Genomic DNA, 19,815 nt, shown 5'->3' with positions numbered 1-19,815 from the left:
GCTGGCTTTCCCTGTGTCTGTGGGGGCAGATTGATAAAGCTGAGCAGGTGCAGTGTCTGAAGTTGCACAGAGGTGTTGGCTGTGGGCAGTCTGCAGGACACATGGCAGATGAAAGCAACAAGCTGACACTGAGGCGCCTGGAGGCACCGATCCAAAAGTTCATTAAAGTGGCTCTGCCCACGGACCTGGAGAGGCTGCAGAAACACCACAATAACATACTGAAGGTGACGGCGGAAATCTGGCTGGACACATGATCTCACCTCCACACTCGTACATCCGGTCCACAGACGGACAACTCATACTTTTCTCCTTCATTTCCACAGTACCAACACAGCCAGCAATGGGACCGCCTTCACCAGGAGCACATCAATGCCAGCAGAACTGTTCAGGTATCACAAGACACACTGTTTAAAAGCACCAGTGACATATGGCAAATGGTGACTGGCCTGTCAATACTTTACACTTAAAAACCATGAAGCTGTATGATATTTTCACCAGTTTCCTGATAACAATAAACTTCTCATTCAATCTTCCAGCCTCTCTGTCATCACGGAGGCATTAACTACATTTTTCAAGTCTCACTCCTGCAGATGTGTGAATGTGAGGATTGTTCAGATGATGATGTGATTCACCACCTCTCGAAATTGCATGACCTTGCAACAGCAGAGCGTGGTTGTGACCGAGGTTTTCACATTTTAAAATTGAAAGTGACGACCAGTAGTGGCAGGACGTGAAGTGCTGTCTTTGTCTAGTCAAATATAGACAGAGTTCCTTGTGAGTGAAGGAGATGAGTGTCAGTCGTCTGTTTGACTGTTGAAGCCGACACCTTTCTCAAACAAATGCATTTTGAACTGTGTTGAAACACAATGAGAAAGTGTCTGGGATTACCTCACCAGGTCACATGATGAAATACGTTGAGCATTGTTAGAAGAGAGCCTGAGACTCAAGCATTTCACTGCCAGCGACTGCTTAATGTTATCGTTGTGCATTTGACAATAAAAAGCTTGAATCTTGAATCTTGAATCTCTTGGTTATGATCTCCATTGAGATCTGGTTAAATTTAATACATAAATCTGATTAAACCTATACGCTTTGATTTGCTGAGTAAAGTAATAAGTAAACATACCATAAAACAGGGAAACATTGAAAATAGAAATAATATAAAAGCAAAACACAGGAATAAAAGACACTAAGGTATAAAAAAAAAGGCTTCCACTAGGGAGACACCACAGCGGATAAGTCATCAAAGACTTAATTAAAGTTCTGCATTGAAATTCCATCTCCTGAAAAAAATCAGGACGAGAAAAGAGTCGCTAACAAACCTTGAACACACCAACTCTTGTGTCTGTGTGTGTGTGTGTGTGTGTAAGTGCTTGTTTACTTGTTCACATGGTGAGTGTGAAATGCCTTAAGGGATGTTGTTGCCTGGAAGCCACCGTGTCTCTGAAGGTGAACTAAGTCAGAGTAGACACACACCTATCCTCTCACCATTCCCCACAAATCCCAGGGACATAGGCAGAGTGCTTTCTCGTGTCTGCACAGTGTTAATACAGAGTCAGGGGTAGTCTGCTCTGCTTTCGATGGGTACTGTATATACTGTAAGTGTGTGCTTATGTCCCAGAGATAGACCCAGTAGATAGCAGGGGGCTGAGTATGTTCAAGTTTAGACTGCACCTTCTTTCCTTCTTGCTCTTCATCCATTTGTCCTCTGCCGCTCCTTGTACAGAAACAGGCTGCAGTCTCTCTCCTCACCGATGATTGACACAGTACTCTCACTAGCCTAGCACCAAGCTAGCCCCCCAGAGGAAGGCACAGGCAGACTCAGTGCCCCCACCTTTGCCACAGCAGCCACAGCAGACACTGTGAGACAGGGGCGCAGAGTCAATACTGTTGTATCATGAATATCTGCTATTGAGTATGTGGTGGGTTGTCTATCCGTCCGTCTGCGCGTTCAAGCCACTTGCGGTCACGGTTAATTTGCAAGCCGACAGGTGCCTGACCTGATCGTCTCGTTGCTAATCAGTGTGTTTTTCAGTCTCATGCACGTGAGGACAAGTGTATGCATGTATGTTTATTCATGCTGCGTAATTAGCCGAATGTGTTATCGGCAGCAGGTTGACCCCCTGAGCCCGGGTCGTCCTGCGGCCTGGAGGGCTGATGGCTGGGATGTAATCCTCCTGTCACCCTCAGGGCACGGCGGGATGAGGGGGCTTGCTTTCTCCAGCCTCACATCTGAACCTTATTAAGCCGCCGCCAAAGCACACACAGACACACAAACCAAGCAAAATGACCATGAATGATCCGTTTTAGGTGAATTTAGAAGAAGTAATGCATTTAATTGCTTTCTAGAAGTTTTCAGGTTTCCGGAATTTATGTAGCAGGTAACATCAAGTTAATTCCAGGTCGTTTTGCTTTACAATCTTGTGCCGTACGTCTTTTTATTTGTTTTATCTACATAATGTATCTATAACTGTCGCCCTGCAGCAGCTGAGAGCAAACATCAGGGAGATGGAGAAGCTGTGTTCTCGGGTCCGTGTCGAAGACGCTCGTGCTCTGGAGGCGCTCGTGAAGCCAGTCAGGGACAGAGCATCAGCCGCCGCATACGACTTCTTGCTTCTGCACTCTAACCCCGTGCCCCAGCCAACACCACCTCCATCCCCTGCGTCTGCCAGCAGGTTCCAACATGACGACGATGTGGGCTTGGAGTCGATGCCCGGCAGCAGGCAAATACAGCTGCAGCTTCCAGAGATTCCTGCAGATCAGAGTGCGGCTGAGTCCTGGGACAACCTGGAAGAGGTATTGCATGTGTGGAACTCGATTCTATACAGAAAATAAACCAGGCTTAACATAGGGCTCATTTCCGTTCAATCGTCCTATAAGCTGTGGCAGAGCAACCATGTGAACAACAGAACCAGGACCCTGTCACTAAATGGGATTCAGCCATATTTGTCTGCACCATATGTTGCATGCACACATTAATCATCACTATAGCAAGATCATCTCATGTAAATGATCCATTTGACCAGTTTCTACAGACACACCTATTTCATTTGGCTTTGCTTTCTAACATATTCTACACATTCTTACTGGTTAATTCAATAAGACAATCTCCAAAACTTACAGTGTTGACTTTGACTGCAGCTGTAAATTTGTGTGATGAGCATCATTATATTGTAATAAATCTAATATTTTTCTCTCTCAGGATCTGAAGGAGCTGAGTGGTTTGGTGACAGAGTTCAGTCTTCTTGTCCATGTGAGTATGAACTCTTAACTCTGCCCTATATCTCAACGTTGTATGCATTTCTCCATCTACATGTGTGCACAGCTACGCCTGTGAACAAAAACAATGTGAAGGAGTGAGTTTGTCTAAAGCGTTTCCAGGAAGTAATGTGTATTTGACCTTGTGTGCGTGTGTTGCCTGGTAAGGCTCCTCCGAGAGAAGGTTACACAGATCAGCCCGGGACTACCGCTGGGGCCTCGGAGGCACCTCATCGAAAGCAAGAGGAGAGGCGGGGGAGAAGGCAGGGGAGACAGAGAGTTGGAGGATTTGGGTGAGGACAGCAGGTTGTCCACAGGGAGCAAGGAGAGAAACAAGGGACGCATCGGAGCAGGTGGAGAACAGACGGTTCAGCTTATCACTCTATCCTCCGGGATGGAGGGAGAGAAGAAGGAGGCTGGGTGAAATAGAGAGATTAACAGAGAAAAGAGAGATAGAGAAGATGTACTTGTGTTAGAAAAAACAGACAGAGGCATGGGGAGGTAAGAAAGAGCATAGACATGTTGTTGTGGTGTCTCTAGGGTGAAAGACGCCGTTAGGGGAGTAATATTCCAGCGCTCAGCCACAGTGGAAACACCGAGTGTGTTTGAGTGTGTGGTTGTGTCTGTACATGCGTCATGTGAGTGGATGTTCCGGGGCTTGTCTGCGTGCGCGCGTGTTTTTCTTTGTGTCGTCTGGGGCTTTCATTTAACTCAAGGATTATTTCAGCTGTAGATTTTTACCAAAAGACCAATTAAAGAATTTGAGAGTTTAAACTTGTTTTGTTTGGATGGTCGACCGAAGACAGCAATAGGGTTATCGAAACGTGACCACACTACAGAAAAAATCTTCATTATAAATATGTAACTATTGATATAAAATAATTGTTTTTGTGATTTTTCTTGATCATTTATGTTTTCGTTATTACAGTTTGGTTGCATTTTATGCCTTTATGAGTAGAAATAGTATAGAAAATAAGGGGAATTGAGAGGGAGAGACGTTGCAATGAAACCAGATTTGCCGGTTCCAACACTGGCTGTGGGAATTTTTTTGCATTGCTCTACTTTCAAATGATTATTGAGAAAACTATAAGCAGATTAATAAATTAGCCCTATTAACATTTATCCTGAATAGTATGGCTCCTGCTTGCCGGATCTAACAAGAGTGAATCCAAGTCAGAAGAATCTAAACTGCCTCAGTGAGAAAATATTTATTTACCTGGGAATGTAAGAGAAGAGGTAAAATGGACAGAGCTGAGGAGCTGAGAGCGGAAGAAGCTGTTTTGAAGAAAGGTGAGGAAGAGGAGGAGGAGGAGAAAAGTGTCCTGGTTGTTGTTTGGTCACTGTGTCTATCTGGGCCTCACATGGAGAGAGACAGCTGCCACTCTGAATATTTCATGAGAGCTACACAATGACACACACACACACACACACACACACACACACACACACACACCCACACACACACACCATATAACCCTACCCCCAGTATAATCTCCATTGAATATACCTTCAGCCTCCACACACACTCTCACACACACCCACCCACACCCTTCCCATGTTATCTTGTGCCATGGAGCAGAATCTGGACACTAAAGAATACGTACTAGTGCACAACAGGTGGTCACTCATTCACACGAGCAAATGCATGTGCTTGTGTGTGTGTGTGTGTGTGTGTGTGTGTGTGTGCTTGTGTGTTTGTGTGTGTGTGTGCTTGTGTGTTTGTGTGTGTGTGTGCTTTGTTTGTGTGTATATATGTTTATATGTGTTTGTGAGTGTCTAACTCCTTTGCATCAGTCCCAGCAGGAGACGATTGACAGCATAGAGGACAACGTCAACACAGCCGCTGCCAACGTGGTGGAGGGGACCAAGAGCCTGGGGAAGGTGTGTATATGCGTGTGTGTGATTGTGCGATTGTGTGTGTGGTGTTTGGAAGATAGGGAGATCGATGGCACTTTGCCTCCCAGCCATTCCACGGCGTTTGTCCCTATTGATCCGTTCGAATACGGAGGAAAGCTGCAATTAAGGAAATAGAGAGAAGAGATGGATAGAGCAGAGGGGAGGGCAGGAAGAGTGATAGAGAGGTAGGATGAGAGGTTGACAAGCGTGGGTCTTTGTGTTAGTGTGTGCGCAGCATTAAAGAGAGGTTTGAATGACTGTTTAATAGTTTTTCAGGAGCAGCATTCAGGCGGCAATGTCAATTCGATACACTCTTAACACTGAGTGTAACTCAGGAGGACACATCAGTGCCCTTCACACATATTACACACTTGAAATGATGAACTTTTGTCCGTATTACCCAGAATGAATCACTTGTTTTTCTCAAACCAGTCACACAACAACACACGCACACACACACACACAGAAACACACACACAGCAATTGAAAGCATCGTCTCTAGCTAACTTCCAGTATTAAGTTTGGCAATAAATGAAAGGAAAGAAATCTTCACTCTCTCAGATGACATTTTTCATGTTGATCTTTGTTTCACTCACACTTTGAGGAACATAATGTAGGTGTGAAGTGTTAAGACACTAATTTTAGAGAGGGTGAGGACACGAAGATGTGATTCGCTGTGTGCTGAAACGTCTGTATATGCAGTCTTCAACCAGAGCATACAAATACGGTTTCTCCTGTCTCCTGGAGCACTAAAGTCCAATTTGCTCTCAGGGAAGGGTATGGAGGGGAGAATTAAAGTCATTTCATTTCACATACTTTGAAAGTGATATAATGGTGAGAACTAAAACACAAACCATATTCTGATCTTTTGTCTTGAGGTGGCAGCAGGAGTCCCAGATTATTTTATCAATCGATGGACTTCTCTTACTCACTCAAGCTGCACTACATTACACACACTCATAGATACCAGTCCTTTTTAATGTGCCTGATTATTTCCATCAAGATCTATGAACTACACGGTGGGAAATCAGTGAAAATGTCAACAAAATGCCCAACCTCGCAATATTAGTGAATGGGATGAAAAAGTCCTAGATCCGCCCTTTTGTTCAGATTCAGACCTAAACTGGTTCTTTCCTGGCCCATGTCCCACCATTCCACCCAGTCTCAAGAAATTCAGTTCAGCATATTTTGCGTTCTCCTGCTAAAAGATAAATGCCAATGAAAACATAACGCCCTTTGTAAAGGTAAAAATCTAGTTGGATAAAACCAACAGTATCTGCATGACTATAATACTAAATACTGATAGGAGCATGGGCCTTAAGGCAATTTGAACTTTTGTATAATATAATGATTACATCAAATAATAAAATATTTTCTTCTAATTTAAATCAAATTGAGTTTACCCACATGGTGACACAAACAAAGGTTGACCTCTGTAAGTTTAGCGGCAAATGTAGTGGGCTGCACATCGGGTGGGGGGGGGGGGGCAGAGAGATAGCGCAGATGAGAGGGATGTCGGGTGTTTGAAAGCCTGTAATCTGTCATCAGGTCAAACAGCAATACACACACACACACACGTTCAGTCACACAACACACACATTTTCTGCCGTCTCCCACAACCTGTACCCAGAGTCCTTTTAACTCGGCTTGGATGAAATTAAAAATTTTCCTCAACTGCCACAGGGGCTGGGTCAAGCAAGGCTGGCTTTTGAACTAGATTAATTTAATGGTGAAGTGTTAATCAAGTGTGTGTCCCTGTGTGTGTGTGTGTTTGTGTGCGTGCGTGCGTGCGGGTGTGTGAGGACGGTCAGAGAATCACTCATTAATTGCCATCAGCAAAGAGCACCTTCCACTGTGATGATAACGGCTGTAATAACACACCGGCCACATCTCTCTGATTTCCCCGAAATGCAGATAATGAAAATGCTTTGATGCTGCTGTGGAAGAGTCGGTATACATTTACACATGCAGCCTCGTCTTCTTCTCTTCCTTCTTTCCCTTGCACCATGTGTGATCATGAAAGGATAGACACGTCCAAACTCTATCTCACTCCGTCTTCAAGCCACAAAGTACTAATACCTCCAAACGCATGTGTGTGTACGTGTGTGTCATATTAAAGTCCAGCATTTCTCTGCCTCCCGTCTCTCCAGGCGGTGGGCTACAAGATGGCGTTGCTGCCAGTTGCCGGGGCGCTGCTGGGCGGTGCGCTAGGAGGACCACTGGGGCTGCTGGTGGGGCTTAAAGCCGCTGGGGTGGCCGCTGCTGTGGGGGGTTCTCTGGGGTTCGCGGGGGGCAGCCTGGTCCAGAAACACCGCAGAGGCCGAGTTGATATACAGATGAAGCAACTGATGCCGCCACAGCCGGAGGAAGCAGAGTCCAGCAAAGACAAATGATGGGGCTTGTCCTCTGTCCTCAGCTGCTGGTTAATCACTGAGGTTTCCCATGTTGCCCGAACAATTAGAAGGAGAAGCCAAACTCAAAGAGATTTCTGGTACCAAGCACCGCCGGGAATCAATGACACATTTACAGCCTTGTTGAAGATCTGGATACTTTAATGTTTGTGTGGAGTAGTGTTTCTACTTTTATACACACAACAGAATTTTTTTTTTTATTCTGATCACAGCAAAGCAGTTATTTTTTTATTTAGCCGTGAGTGAGGCCGGTCTGACATAGCCTGACTCATTTAAATACGTTTAACTGACATATATTCTGTCCCACTCTGGTAAGGGAGATACCTGTTTTCACCAGGGTTTGTCAGCTTTTCAGGCACAGTCACACATAAATGAATGAGAAGAAAATATCGGGGGTCAAAGTTCACCAAACACTCCACGAGGAGCCACACTGCAATATGCCCCAGGAATCTAAGGCTTTGTTCCGGCTCGCACGGATTGGAAGTGAGAGGGAGGTGAAGGTTCGCCACTGAAACATTTGTGTGACCGGGTCCTTGTGCAGGAAATAACCATGTGTACAGCTCTACTACTGAGACTATATAATACTAACGTGTAAAGACAATGTTTTTTGACTGCTATCTCTGGTGCAGCAATTATTCATTAATGTAAATTTAAAGTTACACTCTTTATATCAATTATTCTCCATTTACACACAGACCTGTTGTTTTTTGCACAAAAGGCTCCGAAGTGCCACAGTCCAGTTCAGTGACTCTAAGAACCGCCCGTGTATTGATTTCACCTCTGACGGTTTTCTGCCAAATAAAACCTTTCATTTCAACACTCATGTCTTTTATTCAGGGTTCCAACGAGTTCAACTGTAAACCATTCGTCAAGTACGATAAGTTGAAGTAGCTGAATAGAGAATTACCTTTAAATTACCATGTTTTCTCACAAACTACAGGCAGGCTTACCAGGGTGATTGTAGGTTCCAACGAGTTCAACTTTAAACCATTTGTCAAGTACGATAAGTTGAAGTAGCTGAATAGAGAATTACCTTTAAATTACCATGTTTTCTCACCAACTACAGGCAGTCTTACCAGGGTGACCGTAGACTCAGTTATCAGTTGCAGGTTGGTTTTGTAGTTTTGTTGCAGCGAACTGACATCTGTATCATTTAGAAATAAACCTCAACACATTGAGACAAAACAGAGAAATTAACTAAATTAAAGTGTGACAGAAGTTGTGTTAAATAAGTGTAGTATTTAATATTTCAGATGTATATATTTAGTAATCTAAAATTGTAATGATTTGATTAATGAATTTAGAATTTTTTTTAGACCCAGCAGAAACACTATGGTTCAGTAAAAAGAACAAACGACTCATCAGACGACACAACATCCTGTAAAATGATTTTTTAATTTACTTTACTCCCCTCTGAGATGACTGGTTTGGAAATGGCATCACACTACCCCCTGTTGACCTCCTGTATGTGGGCTGATATGTCACTATGCAGGCATCTGCTGGCCTCTGGAAGGGCAGGACGCACACTGCAAACTAAGAAGATGAGTCCCCCACACTCGTGATCTGGCTTCACTTCATTCAGTGGATCTCAGGGATCTAGACTTTGCACCAAAAAAATCCCCAAATACATCAGGGAGACACAAGCCAGTTTTGAGAGGACTTGTATTAAAGTCAGAATGAAATTTCCACCGTTCCTCACTGAATGATCTCTCCCCCCCTCCCCCCCAGTTGTCTCAAGACTTTTTTTAAACCACTAGGAGGGACGCAGTCTTTCCTCCCCCAGCAGGACACATTTGACAACAGGTAATAGCAAAAAAAAAAAAAATGCCATTTCATAAATGTACTATCATGTTAAAGTACAGTTCAAAAACATGTTTTTCTCTACTTTGATTCCCAGGAACACAACTCAAGGTGTCATGGCAAACATGGTGCCTATGAAAATGACCCATTCCCCTTTGACCTGTTCATATTTGTTTTAAAGCTGTGAAGTTATTGGGACTTTTAGACACAGAAGATCACTTCCAATTCAAATGGGATTTCTAAAAATCAGTGTCAGGGTTTAGAGACTGACGACTGACCACATTTCTGATTGGATTCATATCCTTAAAGACAATTCTTTAAACAGGCACATTTGGCATAAATTTTAGCCACGAGGTTATGTGGATAAATCTTTAAAACTACATCTCCACCTTCCTTTGCTCAGTGAAATTAGAGCTTGAGCATTTAATTATCCATGCAGGCAAATTCTGAATTGGACTTTAAAGTCTGGAATCAGATTTATCCTTGTCGTCATTTCTGTTAATTCATGATTAAGATAAATAAATTAACGTAATCAAAGGTTTTCCTTTATTGTTTCTGTTGGTTGCTTAAATTTGACGCTTTCTACCAAAACCAGCCATCCAGGGCCGGCAGCAGAGACGCCTCCATACTGCATGATGCTGCCACCAGCAGGCTTCATGGTGGGGAGGGTGTCTTTTTGGTCATGTGCAGTGTGAGTACAGTGGTTTTTAAGTTTTCTCTGTTGATTGGTGACAATATAAAAAAGGTCAGAGGGGTGAATATTTTCTACAGGCACTGTAAGAGACATCATTATCTATAACCATTAGTACCAGGGAGAGCAGGGGTGCATCTCAATAGGCTGGAGTAGCTCTGTCTCTTTATCTTCTGTTTCAAGTCAGGATTTGAAATTGCTTTAACCCAAATTTTTCAAAATATGTTTTCTATTCCTTCAGAGCTCCGCGGTTGTGTGGAGAAGATATGGAGATACAGCTACTTCAAACAGGCATATAGTGAGAACTTGTGCTAAACAGCTAAATCCGACAAGAGTTGGTCATATTGAGACGCAGCCATGAGGTCAGTGAGACTAACTAAGCGTCTCCTATCAGACAAGCTGGACTGGACTACCCACAGATAAGAACCGTATACCTGGAGTGAGGGAACTGATCCGTTTCCTACAAAAAGCAGGGTGATGAAAATCAAAATAAAATAAAGAAAACTCTGCATTTAATTTAGACCAACAATGAGACTCCCATGTAGCACAAACATATTTACAAGCTCCAAAAAAATAAAAGTAAAAACACTTCTCTTGATGTCCTAATGCTCCCGACCCCCTGCCCACACACACTTCTTCTTCTTTCCCCCCCACTTCCTTTTAATCCAAAATAAAAATTGTATGTGAAAGAGTTATGAAAATATAGGTTATTCCAACATGGTTGTGTCATGGACTGGGCTCCTCGCCGTCTCCCTCTTCATCCTCCTCTTCTTCTTCTTCATCTCTCACTCTTCAGTAAGGGTGTTGGGTGTTGCTGTTCTGTCCCGCTGGCCTGTCCCAACCCGAACCCCCTCCCAGACCCCGGGGCGTGGCATTGAGTCACAGGATCACTGAAAGACCGTACAGGTCACAGCTCGTCGCGGTCCCGATTGAGGATGGTGTATCGAGTCTCGCTGGGCGCTAGCTTTTGGAATGAGCTCTCTGGAGGACTGCTGGCCGCTTCCTCTACCGTTTCCTCCTGAAGAGAAAAGTCAAATTCAAATCCATCCAATTTCATAAGACAAAGAAAACCCAACCTTCCGTGACTGTCCAGTGTATGCTGCTGTCGTACCTGTCCAGGTGTGATGTCTGTGGGGTCAGGACCATGGTGGAACTCTCGGTGAAGCTTCCCGGAGTGAAGGTCTAACACAAACTGTTTCAACTTGCCAGGGATGCTGCAAAAAACACACAAATGTACAAATTGGACATCATGCAATACAATTTTTACATCTCTCAAATGAGTGTACAAACCAGTTGGATTCTTCAAACTGTCTTCATTGGAAAAAACGTTTGTAATTCACTCATTTCAGCCACCTTCTCATCTATGTGCAAATTTGTGAGATTTAATCCTGAAAAGCAGAAATTGCTTAATTAAATATTTCGACATATGAGCTTCATGTGCTGATGCTGGATATCCGTAGATGAAAGAGAAAGAAAGAGAGCCAGTCGTTTTTGTATCTGGTTTTCTGCCTGTCAGGAGCCTGGGATTGAATCCCCAAACCAGCAATTAATGGCCAACCTGCTCTGCACCGTGAGATCACCTTCCCCGACAAGCTAAATACCAAAATGTCTTTCTGAAGCACAGTGGTATGGGAGGCGTCGTGGGGATGTGACAGTCAGGGAGAAAGGCAACAGCAAATCAAACCATAGGTTACGTTACACTGTCAGGCGTTTTAATGGAGGACGTTCCCCTGGACGTTGAACTGCATTAAAGACCCTTAGGTAGCTGTTGGAGAAATATAAAAGCTATGCTAAAATGTGCCAATTAAAATGGATTTCTTGAAATAAATTAGCAGGCAGGAATGACGATTGATGACTTTGCATTAGGTTTGTTTAAGTTGCATGTTTGAGATGTCATACATACATTAAGATGTAGGAATCATTCAGAGAAAGACATTGTCATGATTCCTTCGGGGTTTTCGCCTATCTGTGCATGACTCATACTCCAGACCACTCGTGTGCACTATGGAAAATGTTCAATGTGCCACTTTAAAGCAAATCTCTTTGTTAGAGGGAATCTGAGTGTCAGACAAAGAAATTCCTGCACACCAAGTCCAACAATAAAGACAGACCTGCTTGAACTACAGAGCAGGCCGGACGTAAACGCTAATATGAGACGATACGGCTCGTGGCAGCGGAGGACACGAGTCCCTGCGGACGTGTCATGAAGCCACATTAATCCATATCAGCGTTGTCCTGTGAGGAGCGCTTATTAACGACAGGTCATGAGCTGTTGTCATATCACACAGACGGAGCTGGTCCCTAGTTGCAGCTAACCCTGTGTGTCAGGACAACATGAAGACACACACACACACACACACACACACACACACACACACACACACACACACACACACACACACACACACACACACACACACACACACACACACACACACACACACACACACACACACACACACACACACACACACACACACACGCACACGCACACACACACGCACACGCACACACACATATATATAACATACACTGTGCTAATGTAATTACAAGCTGTGCGCCACATGCAATGGTGATGTGATGCAATTAGGTTGTGGAGGCTGGTCAGTCCTCGGGGCTTCTGTCTATCTGATCAGACTCTGATTGGGGACTGGGGGGAGGCGGAGTGGTAGAAGGGGGGGCAGAATAAATACGATTAAATTAGATTAGACTGGATTAGTTTAGCACTTATTGCACGTGCCAAATCATGTCACATTAGCACTGGTGTCCTGGCCCATTCATAAAGGAGGGATTTTAGGAGGTGTGACATTTCTATGATGCTCAGTGCGCGATGGACTGTGTCGTATGTGGTCTTGTGTGTGTGTGTGGGGGGGGTGTGTGTGTGTGTGTGTTTGAGAGAGAGTAATGAAATTCACTTTATTTTAGGAGATCCTGTAATGAATAATTTCACAATGATATAATTTAGCTTATCAGCATCAGGCAATAACTGTTCAAAAATGTCCAAAAGGGCCAAACACATCACACCCATTTGACATGTGGATGATTCATGTGTTAATTACAGCTGCATCTGTGGTGAGTTTGGCCTTTTCCCCTTGCATTAAAAAAGTTACCAACTGCTTATTGCCAATGTTTGGACGAGGGACATATGTTGCTATAACATGTGAAACATTTCTTTGTGAGATGTCAATGCAGTCATCATAGGCTTTGCACACATGCAGTCACATAATAATATAAACCAAGTGAAAGGTGGTACTTACGCGAGGTCTTTGTAGTCGGGAAAGACATACATGTGTCTGAACGAGTCTATAGCGATGACAGGACAGTCGGCTGGAGTTTTCTGGATATGGAGCAGAGGATGGCGGAACTTTTCACAGTCTGCATGAAGGAAGTTTATAGACCCTGAGGAGGAGAGAGAGAGAATACTGTTAATGTCATGAAAACCACTTCTTCACCCAACCTATCACAAGCCTGACAGGTTTTTCATTTCACAACCACACACCTTTCTCGCCGATGAGCTGGCGAGCTACTTCGTGTTGGAATTTCTCTAAGCTCTCTCCGTCTTCTCTAATGTGGAACAGGATGAGGAAAGGGATCCCTTCCTCAGTCAGCTCCTGGAAAACACACAAACACAAAGCGTCAAACCTAAATGTGAGTCTATGTGGCTTATCAGATGGAGTATCCACAGACTCCAAGATTCCAGGCTGTTTTACATTGTAAATATCCATTCAAATCTAAAATGCAATCATGCATAAAAATATCAGGTCAAAATATAGAAAATCTTAATACTGAAATTTGTTTTTACACAAAAGCAGAAAACAAACCTCTCCATTTTCGAAGGTGATCTCTCTGACGAGGGGCACACACTTGTCTTGGGCCCAGGCGTAGGTCAGGTCAAAGTTGGCGAGTGAGCCGAGGTAGACCATGTCATGAACGTTCTCGCCCACGGGTTTGTAGATGATGTTGTCTCCACTGAAACGCTCGGACGCGGAGACAGAGCTGGAAGTCAAAGTGGTTAAGAATAGTTTAAGATCAACTGTTATAAACAGAACATCAGTGACTAATATATAACTGACTCACTCAAAGGCAGCCGAGAACGTGCAGTCATCTCGAAGGATGTTGGAAACTTTTTCATATGCGTGGTAGCTTTCCGAGTCCTTTTTTTCAAAGTAACCAATGATGTTTCTCTTGGACCTCTGTTCAACAGGAAAGATGAGGTGTTAAGAAAATAACTGATTCACTCGAATATTCGTATTTTTAATTACCTATAGCCACTTACGTCCAGAGTGTTAACCTCCTCCATCGAGTGCAGTTCTTTTACGGGGTCGACCTGCTGTTGGCGTATGAAGTCAGCTATGGCCGACACGGACCTCTGACCCCTGTACTCCCTCTTCATCATCATCCCATTGCGGAACAACTTCAACGTCGGGTACTTGGAGATGCGGTACCGCTGGGCAATTTCCGCTACACACGGAGGCAGAGGGGAAGTTAAGTAAAGAGGGACAAATCAATTGACGAAGAGGAGGAAATGGAGTGAAAACAGGTGGGGGTGGGTGGATGAGGAGCGGCGCAGCGACAGAGACGGCAGTTAAACCTCAGTCTGAAAACACTAGCTTCAGTCAGCTCGAAGCTCTGATCTCCCACATGAAAGCTGCCCCCCACCAAGAGTAAATATTCTCTCTGCACACAGTGAATGAACGTGTGTGTGTGTGTGTGTGTGTGTGGCAGGTGTCAATCTCCCTGTGGGGAGCCTCTAAGCCGCCAGTCTTCACAGGAAGCAGCAGTTTTGTCATTAGTCTTCAAACAGTTTGCAGGTCATCAATAATTCTCTTTAATTTGCTTTATCTCAAAAGGCTGAGGCTGACGGTTTATGTGCCTGTGCTTTGGTGTGCTGGGCATCTATGTGTACTTATGTGTATCAAATATAGCGACAGATTGTGTGTGTGTGTGTGTTTTTGGTTTCCTGAATATACACTGTGAGGGTGTTATAGCAGTTAAGGGCAGTAAATCCCCATAAATAAATAACAACACATATAATTAGGAAACATATACTTACAATTCTAACAACTTGTATGATAGACTAATTATTTAAATGAGCTGGTAAATAAATCCACATTCATTATCTAGATTCAGCTTCAACATTACTAATAATACTTTGACTTGTCGCTCGGTATTTTCAGTTTTTATGTTAAAAAGGGTGAATAATTGGTGGTACTTTTCTTGACACATTAACAAAATACACATAAAAGTGTTAAACTCACAGTGCTGGTCACAGTCGACGCGAGCAAACACCACCTGCGTGGCCTCAGGGAACTCCTCCCGCACCGTGTTCGATGCCTCCTCAAAAATTGGGTGGAGCATCTGACTGAATCTGCACCTGCAGGTTGGTTGAGGGAGAAAAGGGGTGTGAGGTCAAAAGGCTTTCTCTAACTTGTGAGTCAATTAAATAGATTTGTTTCCCTCATCGAGACTCAGAAAACAGACACTACATATGACCCATTTAAAATAATTCAAAAACAATTCCCCTGCAAATTACACTAGCATAATCATATTAATGGCACTTAGTGTAATTCATAGGAAATGTTGGCATCATGAGCAAAACTGCCATGATGTGCAAAAGTCAGTGAGGTGGGGAGAGAAGCAACAAACTTACCAGTCTGCATAAAAATTCACTAATGCCACCGCAGCATTATCTGCAAGAAAATGCACAGAAACAGGAAATAAATACATGATTCTATTCTTCATTAAATTCACTCAATATATATTTTGCTGTCAAAATAAATGAATTAGACTAATTAATCTTGAATGGCTAAATTTTCTATTTATGAAGGTAATAAAACAAAAGAGCATTTAAGCAACATTAATTTATGACCAGTGACTCATGATACATAAATATATCCATCATACCACAGATTGGTGGAATGACAAATAAAACGACAGTAAGTCTTCAACCATGTGGTGTTGTGCTTCAAAACGTTTTCTTTCTAGATCATCCAAAATTGTATAACTCTGATAAATATTAAATGAAATTTGTAAAAGGCCTGGTTAGACTTTGAGAAGGCAGCAATAGGTGTGGTCAGTATGAACACATGTGGGATGGCAGGAATACAGGAAAAAAGTGATTTGCTTTTCCACCTCATGGTTATAAGAAAACATCTGCTTTCCACAAAAACAACTCATTTTACATTACAGGCCAAGATCTTCCTAAGCTGCTAAGTTTCACTGAAGTCTAATGGGCGACATGTAAACGGTCTGATGAACTGGACTGAAAACATAAAAATCCTCCCAAAGTAACAAAGAAGATGAAAAATAATGAACCTCTCTCTGCGGCATAAAATTATAGACAACCAGGACCTGGCAAGGAAGAGTTGGGGAACTAGATTATTTGCTCTTTTTGAGAAAGAAAAAAAAAGGAAGGAAGTACAAAGATACATGGAGAGTTAACATGGTGGTGGTATCTTATCATCTATATCTTAGCAAGAAAGAAAAAAACCCCACATATTCTCAAAATGGGGAGACACTTCTGAGAAGTAACGTCTGCCGCCTTACTTAAGACATCATCAATGTTGCCCGAGTCCAGACTGGTGATTTCTGCTGCACCAGGGGTAGAGAGGCCCATCACCTGCAGACACACAGGGGGGAAAAAACACATCAGCAATTGAAACACAAATATGCTGCTTAACATAAGAAGGCGGCGGACACAGAGATAACACAGAGTGAACAAACACGTTTGTCAGCATACTGCTAATTGGCATTCGTCCACACTGAGGTGAGCACCAGTATTCAAATTGAAGTATCCACGAAAGAACTGAATACTAGGGTATCATTTTGTGTAATTCTGCCTAGTTTTGTTTTTAACACCTGTAATGTATTTGCATTTTTATAATTTACATCAAGTCAAATAATGTGATCATAACACACTTCGATAGGAGAAATTTGTTTTATATATTCTCTCTTAGTCAGACAGTTTATTTTACATATTACCTGTTAAACACAGGGGATAGGGTGTTTATTAAATACTTGCATTGATTATCTCCGAGAAATAGGTATTTATCTTGATGAAAAAAATATCAAAAATGTATTAAGGATTGAGTCTGTGCAATTTGGTGCATATCCACATCAAAAAAACCCAAGTCTAGTGAATTTAAACGTGGTTTCATACAGAGGCTGAAAATGTTTGTACTCTACTGATGCTATTCTAGTTCTTTCCTTCATCTTCCACACTGGAGCAAACAATCAAGAATAAGGTTGTAATTATGATGTACAAACTGGGGATTTCTGAACTCCAGCTCTGATTACAGTACTGTATAAAAGAGTCTTGTATGAAGAGATTGGCACAGAGAGAAGTCAAGGCCAAACATGATATCCACTGGTGGGTCAAATGAGGAGAAAGAGCACAGAAGCGGGCGCAGCTGACTGCCAACTGAAAACACAGAGACTAAAATAAACAAGGAAACTGTAGCCTGAATTAACTCTTTAATCAAAGAGCCTATCTGCCAGATGACCTAATCAAAGCTGTGACAAATACAAATATCTTATATGGATTCAGTGACTGAAACCAATGGCACAGCCAGAGCTGGTGCTGCTCCATGCTTTTCTGAATAACCTAAATAATTGAGTGAACTTCTGCTCACACTGAGGTCTGCTAATACATTGTATAATGTCACATATTAAGCAAATTTGAGAATGTTGTGGATACAGGTGTTAATACAGTACCACTGAATGACGAAAGGGACACTTAAAAAAAAAAAAAGATTAATCTTTGTAGGCCACAGGCGTTTGGAATGTGAAATATCTAGAAAGGTTAATGTTTTTGACATAAGACACATCCACTTACAATCATTACAAAATGTTACGTTTATTATCCAATGACAAAGCAGCAAAGCTAGTATCAAACTTTGTTTGGAATTTGAATTATGAGCTTTAATTTAAAATTATCATTTTTCACGCAGGTTTAAAAATATAAAATTTCAAAACAATTGACGTTCCTATAATAACTTCTTGTCAGCATTATGTTTAGAATCATTTCATGGAAATTGGACTTTCACTTCCAACTAAAGCATGAAATTCCAAATTTTTTGTTGCCAATTAATCTTTAAATTGTATTCTCAAATAAAAGTTACTTGTTTGTTCTTTTAAACTAATTAGAAAATGGTGAAAGAATCACAACTCCTCAAAAGACCCGTGTGACATATTGAAAAGTCGTGTTTTGTCAGATCAACAGTCCAAAACAGATGGAGAAGCTGAAACAAGCGAATTTTGTCAGTTTATAATAGTGACTCCACCCAATTGATCAACAAAATAAAGATGGCTAATATTCTCTCTAAGATTAAGTTACTTTTACCAAACACATGCACAGACATGCACACTAACTCATGCAATTGTAGGAAATTTAACCTCTGCTTTTAACCCATCTGGTGCAGGACACACAGAGCAGTGAGCAGCCATGTACAGCGCACAGGGAGCAGATGTTGGGGGAGTAATGTGCCTTGCTCAGGGGCACTAGACAGGGTAGGGACAGATCACTCCAGGTTGGTCTTTTTGTTGTTTCTCCGTGGAGTCGAACCAGAGACCTTTTCTGCCCATAGTCCAAGTTTCTGCCACTAGTCCACCGCCTCTCCTCCGCTTCTCCTCTAGATCAACCAATTGTTGCAGCCTTATAAATATAGTTTCCTGTCTCCCTTAAAAAGTTACAAAGTCTCAACACAAAAAGCAGAACAAAAAGCCGGTTCCCCACGCAGTCTCAGTCTGGTATAAAATGTCCCAGCTGTAAAACCTGTCACGATTCTTCTCTGAACCTCTGATACAAAGTTCTGAAGTTTTCCTTACAGGCCCAAACTGCGCCCTGTCTAGTTCCGGGTTGTCAGCCAATGAGAATGAGCCACAACAGAGGACTTCACCAACCGGCGAGCATCATTCAGAAACACGCTAAGAGTCCAATAATAACGGTGTGCATCTCTGCAACATCAAATAAAAAGGCTTGGTGAATACTGCAGAGGCCATTCAGGAAATAAAAAGGTTTTTCATTAACCGTGCTAGCAATTAGCGCCCATCTTCCCACTGATACTGTGTAGTAGCATCCGATGCTAACTGGCTGCATCACCCCCAAACAAACTTGGTGCAACTTCTGCTCGTGTGTTTGAAGTTGGAGAACAAACATTGTGTTCTGTGAGAGACGTGACGTTATATAAGATGGATTACGGCTAAATAAAACCCCAGCTAACGTTATTCAACACTACCGGCTAAGTCGACACTGCACCTGGATAACTCGATTAGCCATAGGGGCCAACTGTGGGTGGAACCCGGTGCAAAGGGCCCTTCGGTGAACCTGGTGAATATCTGCGGCCCCAGGAGAGAGTGGAATTGTCACCTTCAACACTTTATTAGCCACGTCTCATGCCATCACAGGCTCATCGCTTAGCTAGCGGCTAGCCGACGCTAGCTTAAAGCGGCTAGTCGTGGGAGTGCGTTACAGACCGCAGACTTACCAGCAGAATGACCGTGAAGCAGCGGGTGTCCAGAGATGGAAATGGGGCGAACAGTTTCATCGTACAGTGGAGGTTATCCTGCAGGTGCTGCTCTGGAGTTGTCCCTGTTCTGTCTCGACGCCGCTATCCTCACCGCAGCAGGAAACCGACGGCGAACCGAACCCACGGTGACCACGGAAGCGGGAGCGAAGCTTCCGGGTATGCCTCTTGCCTCCTGGGTAATGCAGTTTTCAGAGCCGGGCTGACGGTGCAGCAGAGCGAGGAGGAAAACTCC

At 43.0% G+C, this 19,815-nt stretch overlaps 2 protein-coding genes across 2 annotated transcripts in view; one reads left to right on the top strand and one right to left on the bottom strand.

Annotated features, from left to right (window-relative positions):
- stx17 (syntaxin 17) overlaps positions 1 to 8,384 on the top strand; it is a 9,391-nt gene extending 1,007 nt beyond the window's left edge. Inside the window, exons 2-7 of the mRNA XM_062399670.1 lie at positions 30 to 224; positions 324 to 389; positions 2,485 to 2,796; positions 3,203 to 3,253; positions 5,053 to 5,139; positions 7,305 to 8,384. Coding sequence (XP_062255654.1) covers positions 102 to 224; positions 324 to 389; positions 2,485 to 2,796; positions 3,203 to 3,253; positions 5,053 to 5,139; positions 7,305 to 7,547 — 882 coding nt within the window. The 5' untranslated portion in view covers positions 30 to 101 and the 3' untranslated portion in view covers positions 7,548 to 8,384. The remainder of the gene's footprint in view (positions 1 to 29; positions 225 to 323; positions 390 to 2,484; positions 2,797 to 3,202; positions 3,254 to 5,052; positions 5,140 to 7,304) is intronic.
- A 557-nt stretch (positions 8,385 to 8,941) lies between these two features.
- erp44 (endoplasmic reticulum protein 44) lies at positions 8,942 to 19,714 on the bottom strand. The gene is made up of 11 exons (XM_062399668.1): positions 19,542 to 19,714; positions 16,603 to 16,675; positions 15,707 to 15,746; positions 15,315 to 15,430; positions 14,333 to 14,517; positions 14,134 to 14,249; positions 13,878 to 14,052; positions 13,556 to 13,667; positions 13,314 to 13,455; positions 11,168 to 11,270; positions 8,942 to 11,074 (listed from the first exon to the last, which is right to left on the bottom strand). The coding sequence occupies exons 1-11, from the start codon at positions 19,599 to 19,601 to the stop codon at positions 10,964 to 10,966; spliced, it is 1,233 nt and encodes a 410-aa protein (XP_062255652.1). The 5' UTR covers positions 19,602 to 19,714; the 3' UTR covers positions 8,942 to 10,963.
- Positions 19,715 to 19,815: the final 101 nt, after the last annotated feature.

This window comes from Platichthys flesus, chromosome 11 (assembly GCF_949316205.1).
Source record: "Platichthys flesus chromosome 11, fPlaFle2.1, whole genome shotgun sequence".
Taxonomy (NCBI): Eukaryota; Metazoa; Chordata; class Actinopteri; order Pleuronectiformes; family Pleuronectidae; genus Platichthys; species Platichthys flesus.
This window is presented reverse-complemented; position numbering and strand designations above follow the sequence as displayed.